The following is a 24,863-nucleotide window of genomic DNA, read 5'->3' as shown; positions in this document are numbered from 1 at the left end:
GTAAAGATAATGACCTCACTTAAATGCATCTGAACGCAGCGGTTCCTATGTATACAGGAAACAAGGCGTTGGCATACTAGCAAGTTTTTATGTTGCACTTGCATTTCCTCAAATCTCAGAGCTACTTTTCAGCACAGCAGGCAGTTAGCTCACCCTAATTACTGCCAGAGAGGCCCAGATGCTTCTGTCAGCTATTCATGCAAAGAAAAGGATTACCAGCAGACAAGCCAGCAGTAGGATCAAGGATGGTTCCTAACAGGAGGCTTCTAAAAAGATCCGCTAATACTTATGTTCTCTACTGAACGGAACAAATCTAAACACCATATAAATCAGAGATCAAGTCTGATTTTTCATAGACAGGATTATCTTCCACACGCAAGAGACAAATACAAATGCAGTCAATTAAGGAGAGTTACGGTAGTGAAACCCTTTTTCACTAAGGACGCTGGCCGTTCAGCTGATGTGCCTACTCAGAGAAAGGAATGGCAGTGGCAAGGAGATGCAGGGCCAGGGGGTCCCAGCATCAGTCTTCTCGATGTCACTGGCAGGGGAGGGAGGCTGGGGCCCAAAGAGTGCAGCTGCTTACCTGCCGAGACACCCTGAACAGAATAAAAGCAATTACTATTTTCCACACTTTGAAATTACACAGAGAGGATCCTCCATTCTCTTGCAAATTGAATTTCACAAGCCTTCAAAGCAATTCGGCTTGAGCTTGAGAAATAGACTCAGCGGCAGCTCTTTATCCGACAGTGCTGGTGGAGGCCGGTGACTGTTAATGCTGATTTTAGCAGCTTGTTGAAGCCAGCACAAATCCCCTATCACCATACAAAATACAATTACCTTTTTTACCCCCCTCACATGAGAGAATAAAAAACCCTTTTTGTTTGGAAATTATGACTGCAGATTAACCTGAAATAGTTCCTTATTTTCAACTATAATATAAAATTGAAAAAAAAAAGACAATCCTGATTAATGCAGTCAGGGTTGCGTACACTGTAAATTCATACCCATTTACCGACTTACTTTATATGGTGAAACTTGCTTGTGTCAAATACAGCTTTTAACTCCAAAGGTGGCCTTGGGAGACCTGAGCTCTCCCATGCCCTGTCTCTGCTGATTGCTGATTTTGAACAAGTCACTTTGGCTTTTGTGTCGCTGCAAAACAAGCAGAGCAATCGAGTCTACTTTGCAAAGGCTACAGAGAGATGCTGATTGCAAAGGATCTCTTCAAAGTCAAATATTAGTATTATTGAGGTTACTTTGTTAGGAGCATGAGCCTATTTTGAGCAAAAGGACATCAAAAAAATTTGGAGGGATGATAATCTTCTTGCCATAAAAGCTCCTTACATTTTTAGAGTACCACTTCACAGTGGCATACCTACCCTCTGGTGCCCCAGGGAATCCTGGCTGCCCTTCACCTGGCTCTTCAGGAGGGTTCGGGGCTCCTGTAAATTCTCTGTCACATTTGCAAGCCTTGTGCAGCCCTTAGATTACCCAGGACATCTGAAAAAGCATCAGACACCTATGTGCAGGCAACTGTGTTGAGTCCCACATGACTTCAGGCAATGACCAAGTACTGAAAACATCTGAATTAGAGAACTGCTCAGCAAACTTTACACACTGCTTGAAATGACAGGATCATATTCAGGGAAAATATAGTATATTCACAGTAACAATCTGCTGGTATTGTTCTTAATTTGTCCTGTATAAATTTTCTTTACATTAACCTTAGGCCTAAACCTTTGATAATTTTCACACAGCATACAATATTGATGCCTATCTGAGTAGCTTGCAGTTAACAGGGCTGACTGCAAACCCAGGTGGTTTGTTGTCACTGTGCACATTGTTCATTTGAATTTCCCAGTTCAATAGCACCTAATTTTTTTTCCTTGCAGATTTATCTATCTTAGTGCTGGTGGAGGTACCGTATGTTAAAACCACACATATACCCTTGTTTAAAACTTTTCTTGCTTTTTGAGTCAAAAATCTGTCACCTTAATCTTTTGTGCTGTCACCCTTACCTTTCAACAACTTCTTTTATACTCTGAACGTATTATTTGGCATGTTGCAAATTTATATCTGAAGCAGTAGAGTGATGAATACTTTTTCAAAACACAGGCTGCCTGAAAGTAGTGTGTAGAAAGAATTTCATGATTTACATTCTCCTCACCTACACTGATGCTAAATAATATATCCAAATCAAATGAAGTCAATAGAATTGTAACACTATGACCAAGAATTTGGTTCAATGTATGACACATTCATTAAACAGTTTCATTTATTTAGCCAAAGTCGAGGATCTGCTACCCTTTCATTGCTGTCCATTTCTGGTGCCAGGATAACACATCTTATCCAACTTTAACAACATACTCATTTGTAATTAAAATAAAGCTTAAAAATATAGCTAATTTTCTTCGTTGAATTGTACTATTTCATGTGTTGTGTGTTTTTTTGACACACCCTTCCTCTCAAAGAAATAAAAATGTGGGAGCTCCAACAATACTAAGAGACTTGCGCCCCCACAGTGCTGGGAATTTTCTACAGAAGCTCATGATCATCTCCTCCTGATCAATGGGGGCCACAAATTAGGCTGTGCAATGGCTGTTTGGAACTGCCTTATACTTTCAGCTGTGTGTCTTCACTCCAATTCTCAGAGTGCAAGTGCAAAACCCACTTCCAGCATGAAATGACGTCTTGCTAGCAGCCTTGGTAGAAAGGATTGGCATGAGTAATAAAATAAGCCACAGTTATCCCAACTCTTTTTCAAAGTCAGAGTTAGGAACTTGTGAAGAGTCTTTTAAATTTGTACTGGGCAAAATTATACCAAATTATGCCATAATATGCCACCATATTTTTAGATCTGCTATTAACCATGATTAGAGTATGCATGTTTTAAGTGCTAGCACCTAGAAACTTCTTCAGCTTCACCAGGATTAATATGGGATATTTTAGGAAGTTTAGTTAATTAGTTAATGATATCTGTGTTCTCAAAATATCTTCCATGTCCAAACTTCATCTTTATAAAGAAAGGGCCTTTCTATTCAAAATCCCACAGACTAGTTTCTCTCTTATGAAGTTAAACACTGGCTCTTGTGGCAAATTCTGCATTAGGATACACAGAAAAACAATCTGTACATTATTCATGTACTTTTAACCATCACTAATGCAGTACAGCCACAGGAAAAAATGGAAGAGAGCCAAAAAAGCAATGAGCCATTTCTTTGCAGATCACCAGTGAATAATCTGCCAGTCACAAAGAACCACAATTAACAGAAAGCTGGCATTAACAACTAATAAGCTATTTAAAACTAGCAAATCAAATTGCATTCGATATGACATATCACCTGTGTGTGAAGTTTTATAGAATGTAATTCACAGACTCTCAAACTGGGAAGAACTCATTTCACATTTTTCTTACAAAACATCAATTCAGATATCAGAATCACACCTCATGTCATATCTTAATTAGAAAAATGAAGAAAAAAACCCTTCTTCTGTAGAAAATGAATCACAACTGGTTCAGATTTTACCTTTAGTCGGTCCTAGGCTAAGATTACCCTAGAGTGGGCAACATTATTTCTAACTTGGTTGCTAATTCAAGAAAAGACTTTAAAACCATTCATTTAAATCCCTTCCGATTCAAGCATTTAATCATGTGTTTAAAGCTAACATATATTTGAGTTCTATCTTTAATAGGAATTATTCTGCATACTCAAGAAAACAGAGTATTTACCCCATGAGCTTCACTAGCACAGAGCTTCTGCTTCCACCACTGCCAGAATCTTGCAATTCAGATGTGATGAAGTCTTGTTAGGTGATCTCTTGTGATGTTCCAAACAAAGTTATAATTGAGAAAGAACACTTGATGGTAAGAATACTTACACATCTAGTGAAACTTCTGCCTACTAAGATGAACAACATTAGTCAGTGTTCATTATTATCATTTTACTAGTGCACTAAAGAAAATTAAATTGTCATATGGTAAAATTATCATGTCAGAAACCTGTTAACTCTCCCTTATGAAGAAACAAAGCACTTTAATATATTCACGGAGTAAGCAAACTGATAGCCACCTTTAAAACACGAAGATATTAAGTATTTTACCCCACATTGTAGGATTTCCTTTAGAAGCTGTTAGTTACCTGTAAACACTGAAATAATAGATAATGGTTTCTATTTCTGTGGGGGACTCATAGCACTAAAAAAAATTGCAAAGTTTAAATACTAAGATCAGCTAAGATAACAGAGAAGGCACTGCCACCACAGGTTGGTAAAGCTCCACAGACAGTTGACTGAAAACACTGGGCTGATCTTAGTTGTTTGCAAATTTATGTCTAATCTACTGACTCCAATACACTGAAAACATTTTAAAAACACTGGTTTTGTTTGCATTTTAGTTTTGAAAACTTATTAATTAAAAAAAAAAAAAAAAAGATACACAAGCACAAACGTAAGTAGATTTAAACAAAAGAGTGGGTTTTGTTTGTTTGTTTGTTTGTTTGTTTTTGTTTTTTTTCCTTTTCATTGTTTTGTTGCTGATAAAAGTGGAAAATCTATTTTGGGTCAATCCAAGATTTTTCCATCAACCATTTCACTGAGAAAAACAGTAAGCACAACATCTTGATCATACCTCTCCAGCCACTTGTGCATAAAGTTTTAACCATGATTGCCATTTTATAAAGAAAATAATAGAGCTGTCTTTATCTCTCATTTAATTATAAAATGGCTGTTTGGTCTACTTTATAAAATATTATTTCTTAGACTATTCCTGGCACGTGGTGATTCAAGCTATTCACATCAACCTCAGTGACAGGAATTGCTAATATCAACAACATCAAAGTACTTCACATGTTTATGCTATTCTAATTGCAGTTGGACATTACTACAAAAATATAGCCCTAAAAGTGTTTTTATACACTCAAATACATACAAGAATATTGGCATTATCTAGAAGGCAATGTACTAGCTATAATTGTTATCCTACACTATGACATGATATACAAATGTATTGGTAATGCTCAGGTATGGATTAAATCAGTTAATTAGCCAGTCTATCACACCTAGAGAAAATGTATTCAGACTGTCATATTCCATACCTCTGGGAGTCTAGAATTAAACAACCAAGATTTAGTATTAATGTAAGGAATTATCGGCTTTACTGAACACATTCAGTCTGTCTGGATCTCCCAAAAGCATTAAATAAAACTCCTAGACACTTAATTTCAGTGAATTTGTAGCCTTCTGTAACATGGAGGCTGAATCTATTCTAGTTTTCCCAAAACATGACCAGAAATACAATGCAGAAGAAAGGGAGAATATTCTCTTAAGGCTTTCTGCTTATTAACACCAGCCCATTTGTTAAAGTCACAGGAGAATCTGGATAGGAAAAGAAAGCCAAGTGATCAACTCCTAAATCTACTAGAATTTAGAAACTCTTGCTGTTTGCAACATTATCATAGCATCTACTTAGCAAAGAAACTAATGCCCTCCTTTAAAAAAAAAATACTATGCAAGTGTCATTTAAGATATGTCTAAGGCCATTTATCGTGACCACATCCTTTTTTTTTTTTTTTTTTTTTTTTTAACATGAAAATGTCAGAATAAATGTGTTCTGTGTATTTATAGTGTTGTGCTGGGGGCTGAGCAAAACCTAGTACAGACTGATGGGCATTTCAACAACCCTGTCAACCTCTTCAGTCTCCCTTCTTGACAGAATCCACCCACAAAATCCCAAACATTTAGTATGTGGCTAGATTTAAAAATGTAGCAAAATAATATAGTACATTATACCTTCAAACGGTTTGTTCCCCACATAAGCCTTTTTTTCCTTCCTGGATCTGAGGATATGTCAGCACCATGCAATCTCCTCACACAGGCTTCCTCCTACATCATTTCTGCTCTTTCCAGAACTTCTTCTAATTTAGTTGCTACATGTTTTCCTAAAAACTTTTATTTCTACTCTGTGTTTCTAGATACAGACATAATCCTTAATAATCCAGATGAACACATTAAAGCCATTAATAGATTTCATCTTCACTCCATTTTCATCTCATGGCAAGGAAGTAGTTAATTTACTAATAAGGGATGAATTGGAAGATGTTACCATTTCCCTCAAATCAGAAAACAAACCTAGGTCTTTAATTTCTGTTTAACTGGTCAACATATTGGATCATCCTCCAGACTGCATTTTAAGGAAATGGCTCCTATTTCTCAATCCATATTTCTATGCATTTCTAGGAGACAGCAGTATACTTGCATCTATGTGATAATTTCAGTTGTACTCTTCCTTTTTTTTTTTTTTTCATGAAGCCAGCCCTAGACATCATCTGTGTTGTGTCTTAGGAGAAATTATTGTCACAGGTTTCCTCTTTATATCAGTTCAAAGAATTCAGTGTTCTACTTTGCATTAAAAAAAAAAAAAATCTAATCTAATAACTTAATCTAACTTTTATATATATATATAAATGTATATATATATTTATATGTGTATATATATACATATAAATACATATATACATATATATGTGTATATATATATATATACACACACATGTATGCATATATGCTTACCAAACAATATCGTAAAAAGAACATTTCAACAGAGTGGTTAAAAGAAAGGAAAATGATGCAGTGAAATAATATACTGCCTGCATGCAAATTATTTGTAACAGAGCTTATGAGCATATGATCTTTAAGGTCCTTTCCAACCCGAGCCATTATATGACTTTGTGATTCTATGAATTGCATATCTTCAGCCTACTAGAACTTAAAAAAAGAATGTGGGGACATAACTACAGGAGTATAGCTAAGTCTGAAGCAATGACAGTGTATAAACGAAACCTGAGCACTAGCTGTGCAGATCTGAATGCTGAATACCAAATGGAACCAAACACTTAAAGACAACTTTAGCTAACATATTAAATGTAATAAATCATACACTAATTGTTGTTTTATCCAAAACAGACATGGGATGCTGCTACTACCCGCATGGAAAAAAAATGTTTTTTTTTTTTTAATAAACCTTCTATACTAATTCATTAACTGAAGAGTGTTCCAAGAATTATCAAAGAAAGTGATCTGAAGTCTATGAAACAGGAGTGCCTATGAACAAAGTTTTGTTCTTAATAACAGTATGTGAGCAAGAATGCTTCAGACATTACTGTCACAGTCATGTTTAGAGGAAACATCAGTATATAGTGTGGTTATACAACAATATGTATGTTGCATATAACATACATTATATAGTTCTGGTGCTTTCGGTGTTTAACAATACAAGAATGAACACAGTGGCACAGATGGGTCCTCTCCAGTCATACACAAAAGCAGACTGAACACTGTAGCCTGCAGTAACCAACTTGTAAGCCTCTCACATATGTATAGCATGGAAACTATTACATTAATTTGCATCACATTTGCTGTAGCAGCTAGGTTGAAACTTTGCTGAAGTACACCGGGAGGTCTGCAAGCACGGTGGCACATTTAGGCTACCTGCTTTGAGTTGCCACCCTGTGTGACTGTTCTTTCACTCAGCTCTGAGGGATCATCCACAAAAGTAAAGAAATAGAACTTGCTATTATCTGAGTTCTGAAAGGGAATTGTGTGAGCCAAGTATGTAAAACACACAGTATTTCAGTTACAGAAATACACCAAAGGAAATGGTGAACAAGATCGTCGGGCTTACTGACGCTGCTTCAGTTAACGATAAGGGGACTGAATGCCTATTGCTTTCTTTTGATAGGAGAACAGTGACTCTCAGACACAATGCAAGGATTTCTATCCTGCAAAGCAACTAAAAATTAAGTAGTGACTGTAACACCCAGGCCTTTTCAGCTATCCAAAATGCAGAAAAATGCATAGCAGCTACTCGACTGTGTGGTTATGGGTCACTAAGTCTACAACATCCTCTTGTTCCAGATGGGTGAAACAATCCCATTTCAGTATAATCCTGATGTAATAATATTTGTTTAGAGTGCTGAAATGCGTTGAGGGGGAACAGCTGGCAGACACAGAACATGAGATAGAACTAAGCATCACTTCATGAAAGGATGACCCCTAAGAAAGGGGTCAGAAGCCTTCTGAATGCATGGAATTGAATCACAGAATCACACAGAATCACAGAATTTCTAGGTTGGAAGAGACCTCAAGGTCATCGAGTCCAACCTCCAACCTAACGCTAACAGCCCTCCACTAAACCATATCCCTAAGCTCTACATCTAAACGTCTTTTGAAGACTTCCAGGGATGGTGACTCCACCACTTCCCTGGGCAGCCTGTTCCAATGTCTAACAACCCTTTCAGTGAAGAAATTCTTCCTAAGAAGCTGTAAGTGGCCTCAGATCCTTTTCCTCACAAACTGAACTTAAAAACCAGCTTCGATTTACAAGCAATTAATCAACAACTTAGACAAGTGTCTTTATGTTCTTTGGATACTAACAATATTGTAATTTATTTTAACATCCACCCCAACCCCCTTCCAGTTTCTGTTAACTCTTTAAAATTCTCTTGTTAAGTCAGACTAACAATTCACTGTGTGAAAAGAAGAGGTGCTCCCCATGCTGCCTCTTCTCAGGTAATCTGTAAAAGGCCAGGCTTTGCACCATGTGTAATGACCAACCTTCATCACAACAGGCTGGATGATGCCTCTTAAAGATAACGCACAGCAGAACTAAAGACAAAGTAACCCATGCAGAATAGCAGCAGCCTGCCTTCTTTGGATTGTATAGTGCAGTGTATGGGAATTATCATTTCTGGTTAAGTTCCCACTTTCCCCTACGATGCATTAATTAGCAGTGCATTTTTATGCATGTAATCTCTCAAGCAAATGGACAGGATTTGATCTCAGTGGCCCAGTATGCTACAACAGCTTGTATGAGCCCTTCCTTGCTAACAACTCACTGACAGTCTTATCCTATGAGCCTCAGTGACATGAAGCTGTTGTTTCAGAGGTGAAATTGTCTACAGATGATAAACTAGCAACAGTACTTATTATTTAGGAATTCAATGGCAATACATAAAAGTATTCTGTAAGTAACTTACATGTTATAGTATCTCTATATAGAGGTGACAAGATAAAATTTTCAAGACAATGAATTAAGTCATAGATATTAATGAATCTGAAGGAACATTTGAAAATGTTCATCCAGAACAGATATTGACTTAAAATAAAAAATATCTTTGCTTTTTAAACACAGGACGTGGATCTGCAATTGCAACAGAAGTCCAGGATGGCACCAGAACACATGCAGTTCAGCTCCTCTAAGAGCCTGATGTCTTTCAATTTGTGCCAATGACAGATTTGACTGCATTGGCTGTGGAATTCAGTATTTTTTCACTTCAGTGCTTCAACTGAGGATCCCATACTCAATAAACATATACTTTGAAGGAGAATGGGAATTTCATATGTGACTAAATATTAAAACATATTTAAAGAATTTCAGTGTTCATGGTATCTTATTTTAATTTTTAGAGATCTTGCTTAAATATCAGTATTAACAAACAACTACACTTTAAAGTATTAATTGAATTATCAAAATCATTAGAAAAAAATAAAAAAGCAGTCTGTTAAAAAAAACACAAACAACAACAAAAAACATGGTATGGATTTCATGTTTTCTGTTGCACGTAAAAACTCTAGACCAGCTTTTAGGTCTGGTTTAGAGAGCCCTTGTCTTCTTGTCTGCATTGTCTTCATCCAAAGGTAGATGTCACAGATGCCATAAAGAAAGGGGCTGGGGAATGCATCATGGCATATACTGTTGGCTGTAGGGTTAATGGCATCCCCACATCATCTGCTATCAACATTTCTGATCCTAATTCTTGGGAGAGAACAGTCACCTAGATGATTCAACTGCTGTTACAGCCCTGAGGAGTTGTAAACCATCTCTGCAAACAAACTGAGACTTCATCTAAATATACTTCTTCAAACCCAAACATCAATACACATAAGAAAATGAAGAACGGGTATATGTCAAACATTGTGAAGACATAACTTACTCTTCAAAGGCACGGAAATGTGTTTAGTTATTGAGATACAATGGGAATATGTGCCAAAACCTGAAAATTTGACACTGTCAAATATGGAACTGTTCTGCTCCCAGGTTATACAATAGATTTCGCCTTCCACTCTTCAAGAGGAAACAAAAATATTTTCATATCTTTTTCTTACTCTATACAGTCTCAAAAGCTTTAACTTTGCATTTTTCTCACCTTTACACACTTGTGAATTTATGTGTTCAAATACAAATTCTTATCTAGAATTTTCTTTATAAAAATATTTACAATTCTTTGTGTAAATGCTAACCACAAATACAATAAAAATATTATATGAGATAGCAATTGTTATTATTATATATTACATAATATACTTTATAGTTTTAATTAAAAAATAATAATGCAAAACAGCCAGAGTTCTCTAATTACTTAAAGAGGGTTAATTGGCTTTTTGTATCAGCAAAGCAGCATAACACAGCTGTGGGTTGCATATGAGCCTGCTCCATCATTCCTCATCACCATGTTGTTTAAAAGGTGGTCACACCACAACTGGGAGCTGTGGAATTGAGGTCACCTATCTTTGGTGTCACAGTGTCCTGTTGGTCAATCCTTTATGCTTGTCTCCTGGCATATGGCCAAAATGAGGTATCAGCGTAATATGCCTTCATGCAGTGATGCCCCATAACACCCTTAACTAATATTGACCTATATATAATCAGACGTTGACATGTCTCAGCTACTTGAATTGCACCTCCCCATTACCATCAGCTGATCTGCATACAGATCAGCAGCAAGATGAAGGCAGCAAGATTTACTCCATTTTGTTAAATTCAGAACAGACACTTTCACTAGAAGTCCTGGAATTGACCTTCCCGTCCCACAGCCTACCTTAGCCAAACATCCTTAGCAAAAGCCAGAAACCAAGCTCCCTTTGAAAAACTCAGCCGTCAGTCTGTACATCTAGACATCTGTATATCTACCTGCAATTAAAATGTGTGCACTTCCACAACTACCACATATGCTACCTAGTGCAATATAATTCTGTCCTTAACACTTAAATTCCCCAGTTTCTGTCATCTACAGAGCACATATGGAGTTAAAGCTGATCACTGTGAAGCTTGCTGCTATGGGATTTGTTATACGCTAGGGAGCACCTGTTGAGTTCCTTGCAATTTACCAGACCCTTGGGAAGAGCATTGTCTGCTGGGGCCAATGATTTGTGGACTGGTTGGTGTGAACATCCAGAGGAAGAAGCAGCAGCAGTTCAGAGGCACAGAACTGCCTGTGTGTAGGAACACATTGCAGACCTTACAGCAGATAATTTTAAACTGAGACGGGTGGAGAATACTCTTCCTCCTATTAACTACATTGATTTCATGATTGGCGCATCTCCATAAAATAGGAGGAAAAAAACCAAACACAACCACATTTATGATCCTATGCAAAAGTCATGTACTCAAGTACCATTTCTTAAATTGAACTCTTCCCATGAAAGACACCCCCTGTCTTTTTCAAATGCTTGTGTTTATTTGTTTGGCAAGGTGCCCATCGCTGTTACTGCTACAATGAATGCTATTTAAATCCACTGCTTCAATACACGTAAAGAAACATACCCTTCACCTGATGTATGCCCTCTAAGGGAACTGACCAAATTTCAGCTCATCAATTTAATATGAAGTCAATTTAATTCTGCTTGACCAAAAATCAGTGCCTATTGTTCCAAAACATGCAATCATCTCACAGTGTATTGCAATCGCTGGTTAAGTGGCTTAGTGTTATCAATAAGAGCCCACTCTGATGAGGACAAGAGGACTGCCAGAATCCTATATGATAAATAAAAAAAGCTATTTTGCACACAACCTTCAGAAATGGTTTCCAACAGAAGAGAGCATGGGCTGCTGTGTGGATGGGCTGTCATAATCAAATCCTTAGAAACAGATGAGAAATAAGCATATTATTCTTGATTTACTATCACTTCATTTATGATTTCCAATTAATACAGTTCCACACAGACATGCCAAAGAGATACTGAACGCCTGATTGTGATATCCTAATTCAAGGAAAACACATACTCAAAGTCCTTTTGAAGCCTTTTCACTTCTGCCAACTCTTGCAATTTTTATTGCAAGCCTTGCAGTACTTGATGTTTTGCATTTTGTCTCATGGAGTTATGGAACTAATCTCCTTTATTTTCAGTTTTTAAAAGAAGTTTATCACCTTCATGATTGAATAGAAAAGCTTGTAAACAAGCTTTTTAAAAAAGCATCAAAAATAAAAGTGAAAAAGAATGAAGAACTGCATTATTTAGTTGAATAACTTCATAAACGGAATGATGTTCTTAGAACAAATTCATGATTCCTAAGCCCCTGCGTATACTTGCAACTCAACAAAAGTTAGCAATATAGTCTAGAACTTCACAGGAATCCTACTGGTGCAACACTTAAGGTTGGGGATTTCTTTTCTTGCACTTGAAGGAATGCCAAATTTCAGAACATCTTCTAAAAAACTAAATTACGTATCTAACTACACTTTTAAAGAGGTCAAAGAAGATAAATATTAGGAATTTACAGGCTACCTTGCTGCAGGAAGGAGGTGAGCAATCTTCTCTTCTCCAGCATAAGTGGAGTGAAGAAGTTCTCTTACAATTCTCAGCTCATGCTCCAATCACCATGGGTTCCCCCAAGCGTCAATGGCAAAGTGAGGAGCAAAGTAAAGAAAACCTCTTGTCAACCACCCACCAGATACTGACTGTGAACCAATTGCTCAACAGAGGCAAACTGAGCAGCCCAATCGTTAAAATGCCTGCTCCAAAGAGTCTACTGTAAGCTACACGATGGTCATAGAGGAGAACTGGAGTTCAGGGTCTGCTATCTGAAGATCCTAGATAAAAAAAACATGTAGTAAACTACCCCTCCCTCATGATGGCTGCAAATCTGCATGCAGCCCATTAACACTGAAAACACTGCACTAACTTCCTTGTTCCTCCCACCTACTAATTCCACCACCACCTTTTTTTTTTTTTGTCTTCCTCCTTACCTGATAACTTTTGTTTATTCTGTAAGCTATTTGAGTCAGGGGCTGTCACTTTCTATGTGTTTATGCAGTGCCTTGCAGAAAGGCTGACAGCTGTAGATGCCGTTATAATCAAGGAGAAAGGAGGGTGGGATTTTCAAGGCACTAAGGAAAATGAGTCATTCACCTACCATTGACATTCAATAGGCTTTGAGTACCTTTCTCCACTTTGAAAATCTACAGTTACAAGTATAATAATTAAGATGTCCGTCATCACCAAAACATCCATTGTTAAAATATGACACAGCCTCCAATAGGGAAAACCTTCGTTTAGAGCATAGTCAGTAACAAAAAGAAATTTGTTTCAGAAGCGCTAAGAACTCATTTGTTGAAAATCATGCACAACGGTGTTCAACATACATTCTAGTAAGTATCATGTCTATCTTGTATCATATGTTGCATTAGTTAGATATCTGCTGAGAAGCACACACTTCATCAATTTAAGCGCTAATACTGTAGGTTCTTTAAAAAAAACATTTCCTATAAATAGAGATTTAAATGTTCTTCTTTAAGTATTATAATCTTTAATTGAATTCAATACCTCTGCAAATGGAGCAAACAATTTCTGACTGATTAGATCATTTGCTTCTATTCTATTTCAGACATGCACTGGTTTGCAATAATGTAAGGTGTTTTTTGTTTGTTTGTTTTTGTTTTTGTTTTTTTTTTTTTTTTTCATTAGCAACTGCTTTTCAGCTGTGTATTTTCTTCAGTAACGTAATTAACGCCAGGAAGGTACCTTTCCTTCTTGTGACTACATTATGTCAATGTAGTTGACACTCTTGCAGAGGTTATGTGTAAAGTCAGAAAAAAGTGTAAAGGACAAAAATGAAAGGGATGCAGAAAGGAAAAGTAGATTTTCCTTGAGAGAATGAGTGCCCTCATCTCCAAGCAAAATAAAGATATAAACTGACTACTCAGTACACTGCAGGACAAACCCGTGGGAGGTCCTATAAATCACTAACACAAAAATTATTACACTCAAGTAGAACCAGAAAACAGGTATTAATGAATAGAAGAAATCTCATCTGTAATTTGATTTAGTAGCTTTCTAGGTCTGAGATTGTTGCACGAGTAACATAGCAAACTTTACAAGACAAATTTTAGCTTTGATTTTGGGATATTATCTCTCTCTTAAAAACAAATCACAGGCCTGATTGCAAACTATGTTTCAGAGCAGTGCCTGGCTAATTAACTATTATAATTGTAATGACAACACAGATCCTACCAGGCAAGATGTTTAGACATAACTGAAGTAAACCACTGTGGATTATTAATAGCAAGAAAGGCTCAGGTAAAGAATCAGGATGCCATGTGTTTTGACAGCATTAACACTGAACACTTTCCTTTGAAAGGCTGATTTCAGGTTCTTAAATACAGAAATATTCCTACCTAGAAGCTTTAAATGGACAGAGGAAGAAGGTGAGGTAGATCAACCTAAACCTTCACCCTCAGAATGTGCTTTGGCGAGATGCTATGGATATCCAGATGCTCCTGGAGCCTGCCTGAGCCTTATGATGCAGCATTAATAAGCAGTTGCTCACAGCATTGTGCTGTAACCAGTTCAGCCAGGAGGGGTTGAAGGAATGGCACAGTAGCACTAAGGTCACTGCTCCAGAGGCAGCGAGTAAAAAAACGGCATGGATGTTCTGATAAAGTTGGTAAGGGCCACACCTTATTTCAGGCATCTGGAAACAAATCTTTGGAAGATATTTTTGCCTAGTCATATATTTCAGTTCTTCACAAAAAAAAAAAAAAAAAAAAAAAAAAAAAAAAAAAAAAAAAGTTTGCTGGAGTTGCTCATTTAGGACACTTTTTTCCCACAAAATATGCAATTGGAATACCTCAAAGAGAAAAATCTCCTTGGTGAGATTCTGTGGGGAATATTTCTGGCAATTGACACCAACTGATACAGCAACTATACCAGTAAACTCCTATCACCCACTGATTATGCAAGGTCCAAACTGAGAATGGTCCCTGCGACACTCTTACTCCCAAATAGGGCCTCAGAGTTACCTGAGAGAGCTGCAGAGGCCAAAAGCATGCTGAGAATTGTTAGAACAGTTTAATTTTATAAAAATAAAATTACCTTAATTGTCTTTTATTAACATTAATTTAGCTCAAATTGTTCCACTCTGTAAGGATGTACTGCTCATTTAGATACTTGATCTCCCCCTCTGAAATTTGGTGGTCTTGCATCTCATTGAGATCAGACTATATGGATAATGAAATAGGAGATGCTGTTTAAAACACAATTAATGGTGAAGAAAATTTATTGCTTATTTAATAAAACACTGCAGCCTACTGCAATAGCCATTAAAACAACTACAGTCTACTGAACAGCTTTACAATGAATGGCGTTTTCTAGAGGCAGCTGGTTCCTTCTATCTCTGGTTTTCGTTGTGTCCCATCCCTCCCCTTCTTTTTTTTTTTTTTAGATTCTCATACAAAAAGAGAGATTCATAAACAAGGAAAATGCATAAAACTGTGTTTACTTGAAAATACAGATCAATAAGATTTTTAAACGCTCACTTTTAACTTAAATGTTTTGCCTCATTTTACAAAACTTTTTTTTTTTTTTTTTTACTTCTACATCACTGTAGTCAATCCATAGCATAAAGTGTACAAAAATACTACAGACAAAAAAAGCTGATGTGTCAAAGTTTGATGTCCCGATCAAATTCAAACAGTGTGCTGAGGTTTTACAAAGAAAACAGGCAACTTGACCTCAAATTCCCAGTCTAACCGGCATATTCTCCTCCATTTTTGAGAAAATTAACTTCGTTCATCACATCATGATTCTATTCCTCCCTACAGCTTGTGTCATTTTCTTTGCTCTTTGTTCTACTTCTGAATCTTGGAGTGGAGCTGTCAAGGTCTAACGGCACAGTGGGTGCACAAACAAGCATGTGAACCAAGTAAACATATGAAAAGCTTTTCAGTGTATTTTTTTTTTTTAATAAATTTTAAGCACACATCAGAATAAATATAAATAAAAAAATATAAGAATCTTCTCTACTAGAGAAATGTCTTGGTAAGTTTTATTTTTTTAAAGTACAAAATCTGAATGCTATTATTCAGGGTAGCCACCAGATGAAGGTACTTAATTCAACTCACCTGCTTCCCCCTCTTTTTTTAAAAAAAAAAAAAAATTAAATTTCCCCACATACAGAGATGCTGACAAAACCTGAAAGCTACTAAATATATCACTACATTCATGAGATGTAAATAACCTCAATAAACAGTAAACAACAGTCTCTGACTTGGAGCCTGAATCTCCCAGGGTGCAGGGTGCTCTTAATTCCCTTTGCAGCCACCATCTCTTCTGAGGAATTCTGCCTGAGAAGATTCTAAAACTTTTAATTTGCTGGAAAGTGCTAATTCTCCCTTTCCAGCCTCCATCATTTTTTTTTGCCTTCTCACCATCTTCCTGTTCTCATTTCTCCATCTCATGGATAAACATACCACTTCATTTCATTATGTCTTAATTCCAGAAATCCTGCACTTCCACACTGAAAATAATCAATGTTAGCTATCACAGGAATTACATAGGAACCACATAGAATTAAAAAAAAAATGCACCATTCTGAAGATGGATGGCACGGCAATAAAAGTCATCACAAGAAAAATCTGAACTGGTAAGTCTGCCTATTTTAAACAAAGAGCAATAGCTTCTAAATGCTGACCAACATCATATCTGTGAGCCATATATGTTACTGAACTTTTATCTTTAACTCATACATTTCTTCAACAGGAATAATTTCATCCGTAGTGTGAATGCAATACAGAAAGCCACACTCAAAGATGAGAAAACTTTTGGAAAAGGCGAGGAAGCTGACTAACCTGACCAATAGGCTCTTTTGTCGGGGCCTTTCCTCTTCTCGCGGTGCTTGTGGCCAAAGTGGTGGTTGTTTCCATGACTGATGTTGACATCTCAGACTGCATTGCTGTGGCTGTAGACTCAGTTGTCATAGAGGAAGGCACTTCACCAACAAGTCTCACATTTCCTTCTATAACGATGTTGGCATCATTTTCTGCTGCCATATTCAGAACTTTCAAGCCATTGTAGTAAAGACCAGAGAGCTGGCCTTGGAAAGGATGGCCACGTTCCTTGCCTCCAATTTTTATAGTTGCTTGGCTATTGAAGATTGTAAGCTGACGCCCTGTAAAGATAATATTATATACATGCAAAAATGTTGACTGTGAACACCGTACTCTACAAGAATGATAACAGATTTTCATGGAGTGAATAATGACAGCAATAAACTATAAGAAAAGATTTGACTCATAATTCATTGCTTTTTAATGAGGTGTCCATGAAATGCATAAATTTTGAGAGCATTTACAATTTCTAAATTTGCCACATTTTTAGTGTGTGGTTGCTTTTTGTGTGTGTGTGTGTGTGTGTGTGTGTGTGTGTGTGTGTGTGTGTGTGTGTTTTGTTTGTTTTTGCTAAAAGGCCAATCAAATATATTTGTAAACGCTTCCAGTACTATAATAACCCTCTTCCTTTTACCTGAACACAGTGTTAAGCTTTTTGGTGTGTGTCAAGAATGCCAGGTTTCTATTTCCTTATTTTTTCTTCAAAGACTGCAAACATTTCAAAGATTTTTCCATGTAATACACTGTTGGACCTATAGCTTTAAGTATGTACATGTGAGTTTATGTATGTATAGACATATACAAATATGTATATACACACAGAGTTTATATATATGCAAACATATCACTAGGTTAAGAGAATTTTAAAGAACGTTATGCAGTAATCTGTCATATCTATGTATCAGTGAATAAAATATTTACTTTTTTAATTAAATGTTTCCTTTTTGTATTTAAATGTTTATTTTCCTTCAACATACACACTGAAAAGAAACACATGGTTCACACTGAGTATCTCAGAGGCAGATTCAAAAATAGATGTCTGATTGGCTTTCAGCAAGGCTATCAATTAAAATAAAAGATTTTAGATGTAAAAGCGGCTTCAGAAATGATACACATACCGATGGAGAAATCATGGCACATTTCCATTCAACAGAGAAATCCTCAGCAACAGTACCACTCTTAGTAAATAGAAGTCACTTTAGCAGATTGGTTTCTGCTCACAAAAAGCATGCACACAACTTTAAGTTCTGTTTTAATTAGTGTTTGTTCCAAAATCCCCTTAGAAGGTTGCAAACGTTAAAGGGACTTCATTTTGATTGGCAATTCATCTTGCCCACTATTTAAGATTCCTACACTTTAAACAAATTTTTTTTCAGGACCATAATGAAGATATCATAACTACATATATTTTTAGTTAATAATTTAGATGCTGGAGCATGTAATATAATCTATGAATGATTTATAATTTTTTGTTAATGTTTGCTGTGAGTACCTTCATAGATTGAGTTAGTGGATTATATTTAACAGTCCCTTTAACCTTAAGTTATCAGGGTAAGATTATTAAACAGCTGGTACTTCTAGAAATGTAGAGAAATTATTATACAAGGTATGCAAATATTACTCTATATTTTACTATTTTAAATTTGTTTTTAATTTAGTTTTACTGAAATTTATTTTTTATGTTTATTAGTGTTACAATGAAGTACTACTTGGTTATGTTCAAATTATTTTTTTATTTGAAGTTTTAATCAATGTTTTTTTACCTTTGTCGAGTAGCCATTCATCAACTACTCGACCAAGTCGATATGGAATTCGCTGTCTAGCAATCGCCAGGCGCTCGTTATCATTGTTTCCTTTAAAGTTTAAAGAGACATTTCATTGGTTAAAATCTGTAAGGTCAAAGGTTAAAAGTTAATACTTAAAGCTTGAGCTATACAGTTGCCACATGATTTTTTGAAATTTGGAATTTTAAAAAGTGCTACCTGGAACATTTCATGGTTCAGACTTTTCATTCATTCATTTATTTTATTTTAGCAAACAAAATTATTCCTATGTTAATTGAAAATTAGAAATCTGCATTTGAGCTAGGTTATTAAACTTATGTTATAGACAGACCCAAAAAACAAATTTAAACATCATAGAATGGCTTTACAAAAAAATGATCATTGCCCTCAGTGTTTTGTCTTTTTTGATGTTTCTTATTAACTAGTTAAACATGTTCAGGTGAAACAGGTTTAAGTTTTCCAAAGACATCCAACCTCTCACTCCAGGTTAGTCATTTAAAGAAGAACACAAGTCTTAATCACCATTTAAGGCACACTTCTGCTGTCTAGAAATAGACCTGCCATAAAATATGTCCTAGTCAGAAAAAACGCATTCTTATTTGCTTCACTTAAACAAATTCCAGAGATCCAAATATACAGTACAGAACAGACTAGGGTATTCACCATTTGTACATTCTCATAGGACATGTTGATCATATCTTGAAGGAACACCAAGGCTTTGACAAAAGTGACTTGCTGAAAGGTAACCTTGTTCTGAAATGTAGAAACACTTAACAATTTAGCAAGAGGCCATCTTTAGTGGGGTTTCATAAATTAAGAACTGTTCAGAACTCTGCAATGCAAAACGGAAACTTGTCATATTTGCAAACTGCATCTATTCTCAGTCTGTTCAGAGGTCCTTGATTGCTTAAAATAAAACATTGACATAAAATAAGGTTGATACAGTCATGAATATATCAGACAGTGAGGAATAATTAGCAAATCACTTTAAATGTTTATTTTTAATTATATGTATTGTGTGTGATTTAATGACATAGCTATTATTCCTCAGAAAACCACCCACTGCTGTCTTTTATTTAAAATGTCTAAATGTCTTCTAGGAGATGGTAAACCTCAATGTTTCCTCCATTGTACAGGTTTTTGGTGGTGGCAGTATTTTAGACCAACAGTATCTTTTGCTTCCATTATATTGGTTCATATTGTTTTGTTTGTTTGTTTGTTTTTGTTTTGTTTTATTTTGTTTTTAATAAATAAAAAGCACTCGAGCACTCAAGAGATACAAGAAAAGCAGTCAAAAGCAGTTATTTCTAATTCAGGCCCTAACCCAAACTTAATCTTGCTTCAATGTGCAAACTACCTTTAAACTCTCTTTGACTTTCACCAGCAATGAACCAAGTCTTGTATCTGCAGTGGAAATAGTAAGTACAGGGTGCAGTAGCCCATTGTAGTGCAGAAATACATTTACTTAAGCTAGCATGATCTTACTGCTAGTTATCAAAACAAATTATTATCCAAATTCAGGAAATCAATTGTCTAGTTTGTCAGACAATTATCCCCTCTACCAGCAACACAGGGTTGCAGTGAAGAATCAATTCTGTAGCCCTCAGAAACTGCAAAAGCAACAGCTTCTGTACCAAAAACCATCATGGTTTTGTGCAGATACTTATTTTGCAATCCCATGAGCTGCAATTTACCATGTTTCCCACATTTGGTTTAGCATGTATATAGTTCACTATGGCAGAAGCTGATCTTTTGAGAGGATGTCCTTCTCCTATCCACCTTCCAATGTACTATATGAACTATATGCATGTCAATATTAAACAGCGCATGGGTGTATATATTGAAGTATATACATACATATATTTCCATATGCACATTTTGTTCTATTCTCAACTCTCAGAAACATTCTCTGAAAAACAATATTTTACTGAAAATTTCCATTTTCTACTATTTCAGGAAAATGAAAATTTAAAATACAAGGTTTAGAAAAAGACTCATGGTATAAGAATACAGAACGTCTTATGATTTTTATTTTTTCATGTTATGATCTTTGAAATTTCTGTTCTTCATATTGGGCCTGAAACTAGCTCCTTCAGTCGTGACAAACCTGTTACTGAATGCAAATTTCAGAAAAATGTGAGAAATGTCATGTAATCAACATGGGACCAAAGATAAGTAGATGCAATCCTCCACGTTTTTTATCAATGAGTTAACAATTGATATCTCCTGACAGACAGTTATTTTTAAGACTTAAATTTAGCTTTTTATTAAAGTATTTATGCAGTTTTTATTGAGGTATTATCAGTTAATTCAAAGAATAAGTGAGAATGTCCTATTTCCAAAAGGCTTCCTTACCTTAAAACAAATGAATCATGAACTTTTGTTGCTGTTGGGTATCCTTGTTTTGTTATCCATGTTTAAACAAAAGGAGAAGAAATAATCCTATGCTATTTATAAGAAAAGGCTAAACTGTTCAGAAGAAGTTTTTGTGCATGAACCTATTAAATCAATGGAAAGAATTCTCATGGATGTTGATAATCACTAACTTGAGATTCAAAGATCACTCAGTGTCATTTACTGGGTGCCATTCATGAACTAACGCTCCCTAGACTGCAGAAGCCCTATACAGTCATGTCAAACTGAAGAAGTGCTTGCAACTGCATACACCAGGAAGGCATTAAATGCTATGCTGTTACAAGCAGTCAGTGTACATTAGTTGCACCTCATGGAAGGACAGTCTGTAGTCACCACTCTAGATCTCTATCACTATGGCATCTCTCTACTGTAATTTCATTACTAACACTGGATTTATCCTAGACAAAGTTTATTGCTCCTTTCACTTTTAGTACTTGGTTGCTGCTCCAGGATATCTCTATGGTGATCATGGAAACTCCTCTGTAAATTAGCAATATAAATTTAGTCCTGGCCAGCTTATACATTTCTCTGAATTATTTCATTAAAAACTCCATATGGTACATACGTTTTTGAGAATATTGAACCCTAGTATAATGTGATTCTATCTATAAATTATGCTTTATACTAACTGCAGCAGTCTTGTACCACTGGGAGCAAAATAAAAATGAAAAGTAAGGAAATAACCATTTGATTCTTAAAGGTCACACAAAAAAATAATTGCTGATTACATTAGCCTATCTCTCATCAGAGAGAAAAGTGCATAGTCAAATGCATCTCAATTTGACACTATTACATTAGCTTAAATTCTTCTAGTAGATAATATAAATGGAAAGGCTAGGAGGAAATGGTGTGGAACTTTCCAGGTTTAGTTTCAAGGAGAACACACAGGTTTACTAATGAGGAAACTACTAGATGCATAAGTATCTTAACAAGCACATTCAAAACATTACATAGCGCTGAAAATACTGAAAACAACACTAAAAACAACAAAAATCCTAGTATCACACTGAAAATATAAATACATATTTTCAATAACTCTTTTTTTCCCAAATAGTTGTTTTGAATTCAGCAAAACTATGTGCATTTACTTCATCTGGTAATCTTATCCCTAGTAGGGAAAACAAAAATACTACATATTGTTTTTCTCAGGAGTATTCAGTGAACATTCTTCATGCTTCCTTTATTTATACTTGTTTTTACCAATAGGGTGAACCACAAGGAACTTCTTCAATAAAAATACTTCCAAGAAGGTTAATAAATATTTTCATACTCTAAATAAAACTGCACCTTTGAGATTTTATTTCTGTAACACTTTTGAAAGATTAAGTGTTTTGTCAGGCATGCTTTTCAACAGTAATTCACAAGAAACAAATGATTTGCCTAAACTTTAATTGTAGACGGATATATGACTACCCAGCATGACACTTCATGGCTAGATAGCCAAAATTTCTTTGATTAAAAAAGCTGGGTAAAAATGTTTCACTCATGATGTGCACTATGTCATTGTCTAACCTGACTGAACTCTGAATGGAATCATTCTTCTATCAAACAGATAATATTTTGTCACAACGAAGTATTAATTCTGTATGAACAGAAAGACTTCAAGGGAATAACAGTAATTTCAAAGAATCAAGGTAAGCGGAGAGGAGCAGCAAAGGTCAAATCTTTGAGTCAGAGCAAAATCTTGTGGTAAGATTGAGAAGAAGTCCCAAAAAACTTAATCATACCTTTATATCTATAGGTCATCAGGGACAAACCAACTATGTGAACTTCACTAATATGTATTTTATCCCTCCTGATTTATTATATTGTCAGTACTGCAGTGTAATTCTATTTTGTCCTCAGAAATAAAGGTGTCAGTTATTGATGTGAAATAGCAGCATCCTTGAAAGAGAATAAGAAGGTTGAAAATTGAGAGTCTGTGAAGAACAACCTGAAGTCTAGAGAATATTTTCTTTGAAACAAACCCTTCAACAGAATACAAATCCACCTTGTTAGTCTCAGTGATCTCCTAGGAAATAAAATAACAAACTGAAGTAACTGAGGTCTATCTCCATTTATGAACAACCCCCCTCTCCCTAGTTTTGTTCATCATGATCTTGACAGTGCTACTTCTGAATCATAACTTCGCTGACATCTGCAGGAGGAAGGCAGAGACCCGTATCATTCTTCCAGATATGGTTAAGGATGAAACCTGACTAAAGTGTCAGCTGCAAAGCATGGGATGAAACAACTGTGGCTCTAGGTTATAGAGGCAAGCTGTCCCCATAATGTATCACGTGGCCAGGCTAGGAAATGAAAGCCCAGTCTCATTAATGGTCCATAGTAAAGTCCTCCTAAATCATATATTACTATTACCGTGCCTACAGTTGTATGTACAAAGATACATTAATGTTCAAATACACTGAAAATACAAAGACTGTGGTCTAAAATTTGTACAACATAGAATCATTAAAGTTGGAAAAAACCTCCAAGATCATCTGGTCTAACCATCACCCTACCATCAATACGACCCACTAAGCCACGTTCCTAAGTACAATATCCAACCTTTCTGTAAACAGTTGCACAGTGAATCTACCAGCTCCCTGGACAACCTGTTCCAATGCCTAACTACTCCTTTTGAGAAGAAATGTCCCCTAATTTCCAACATAAACCTCCCCTGGTGCAACTTGAGGCCATTCCTTCTAGCCCTATCCTTCCTTCTAGTCCTATCACTAGTTACCTGTGAGAAGAGGCTGACATCTTCACCTACTCATCCCTCAAGCTCCCAAGCCTCAAATCGATTGTGTAAAGGCACGTGGAGAGGTGAGGGGGTAGGCAGTGGGCTTGCCTGTGATGCCAAACAGGGGCCTATTTCCATTTCTCTCCATATTTTAGGTCCCCTCCCTCTGCCTGACAGCACTACCCATTACAACAAGAATTATAAGTTAGGAGATCTGGAGGAGTATGCAGTGGTCACTCTGGAAGACTCTTATATGTGGAGCTAAATAACCAAAAGGCTGATTTGGGCTTCCTCCAGTGTTCAAAGGAACGGTAGGCACACAATTCTAGGATGAGCATTTTTTCTTGTTGCATATCCTGAACAAACCTTACAGTCATCTCGGTGAAATGACTAACATCCAAAGAAACTCTAGAATCAGAGAAAGAATTTGTAGCAAATAAGTAAGGCTGCAACTCTACACTGCTTTACCTTATTACAGAAGAGCTAACCTATAAAAAAAGAAACTGCCATATGCTATGACTTAAGCAAACTTGAATGTGTCAAATCTGCCAAGTTTGTAGTAAATGGCCATAATATATATGGCCTTTTTCTCCCTAGAGGGAATCCCAAATTTCTCATAATACATATTAACTATCCCAAAAGAATATTCTATTTACAGACTGACTGACAGTAGTCTTCACTGCAAAGTGAAATCACACATCAGTAGCTTATAATACAATCAAATACAAAGCAACAACCAAAGTTCCCTTAAAGAACCCAATTACTACATTTATTGAAAGACGTATGTGCAATTTGATGCCCATTCCACTGATACTACACACTGTACTGAAACATTTTATCCTCACCTGCAAGTTCCTTGCTTCATGCTTGCATATTAAACCATATATTAAACCATATTTTTGCAACTTTCTGGAGGATAAAACTGAGAACTCTCATTAACCTCTCAGGGAGATGTGAACCTTCGCTTCAAATCAACCACCTTCCGCTCTGTTTTGTTTT

At 36.0% G+C, this 24,863-nt stretch overlaps 1 protein-coding gene across 24 annotated transcripts in view; it reads right to left on the bottom strand.

The window, feature by feature from the left end:
- Positions 1–24,863, bottom strand: part of NRXN1 (neurexin 1) — a gene marked incomplete at both ends in the record, with an annotated part of 708,589 nt that overhangs the window by 67,157 nt on the left and 616,569 nt on the right. For 17 of the 24 annotated variants that reach the window (XM_084284087.1, XM_084284084.1, XM_084284067.1 and 14 more), the window contains 2 exons: positions 16,905–17,224; positions 18,707–18,796. In XM_084284087.1, the coding sequence (XP_084140213.1) occupies positions 16,905–17,224; positions 18,707–18,796 (410 nt within the window). The remainder of the gene's footprint in view (positions 1–16,904; positions 17,225–18,706; positions 18,797–24,863) is intronic. The other 7 variants (XM_084284075.1, XM_084284070.1, XM_084284072.1 and 4 more) reach the window with 1 other exon arrangement.

Source organism: Netta rufina (assembly GCF_964035555.1).
Source record: "Netta rufina genome assembly, chromosome: 3".
Lineage (NCBI taxonomy): Eukaryota > Metazoa > Chordata > Aves > Anseriformes > Anatidae > Netta > Netta rufina.
The sequence above is the reverse complement of the archived record's forward strand: the minus strand, read 5'-3'. Positions and strand labels throughout refer to the sequence as shown.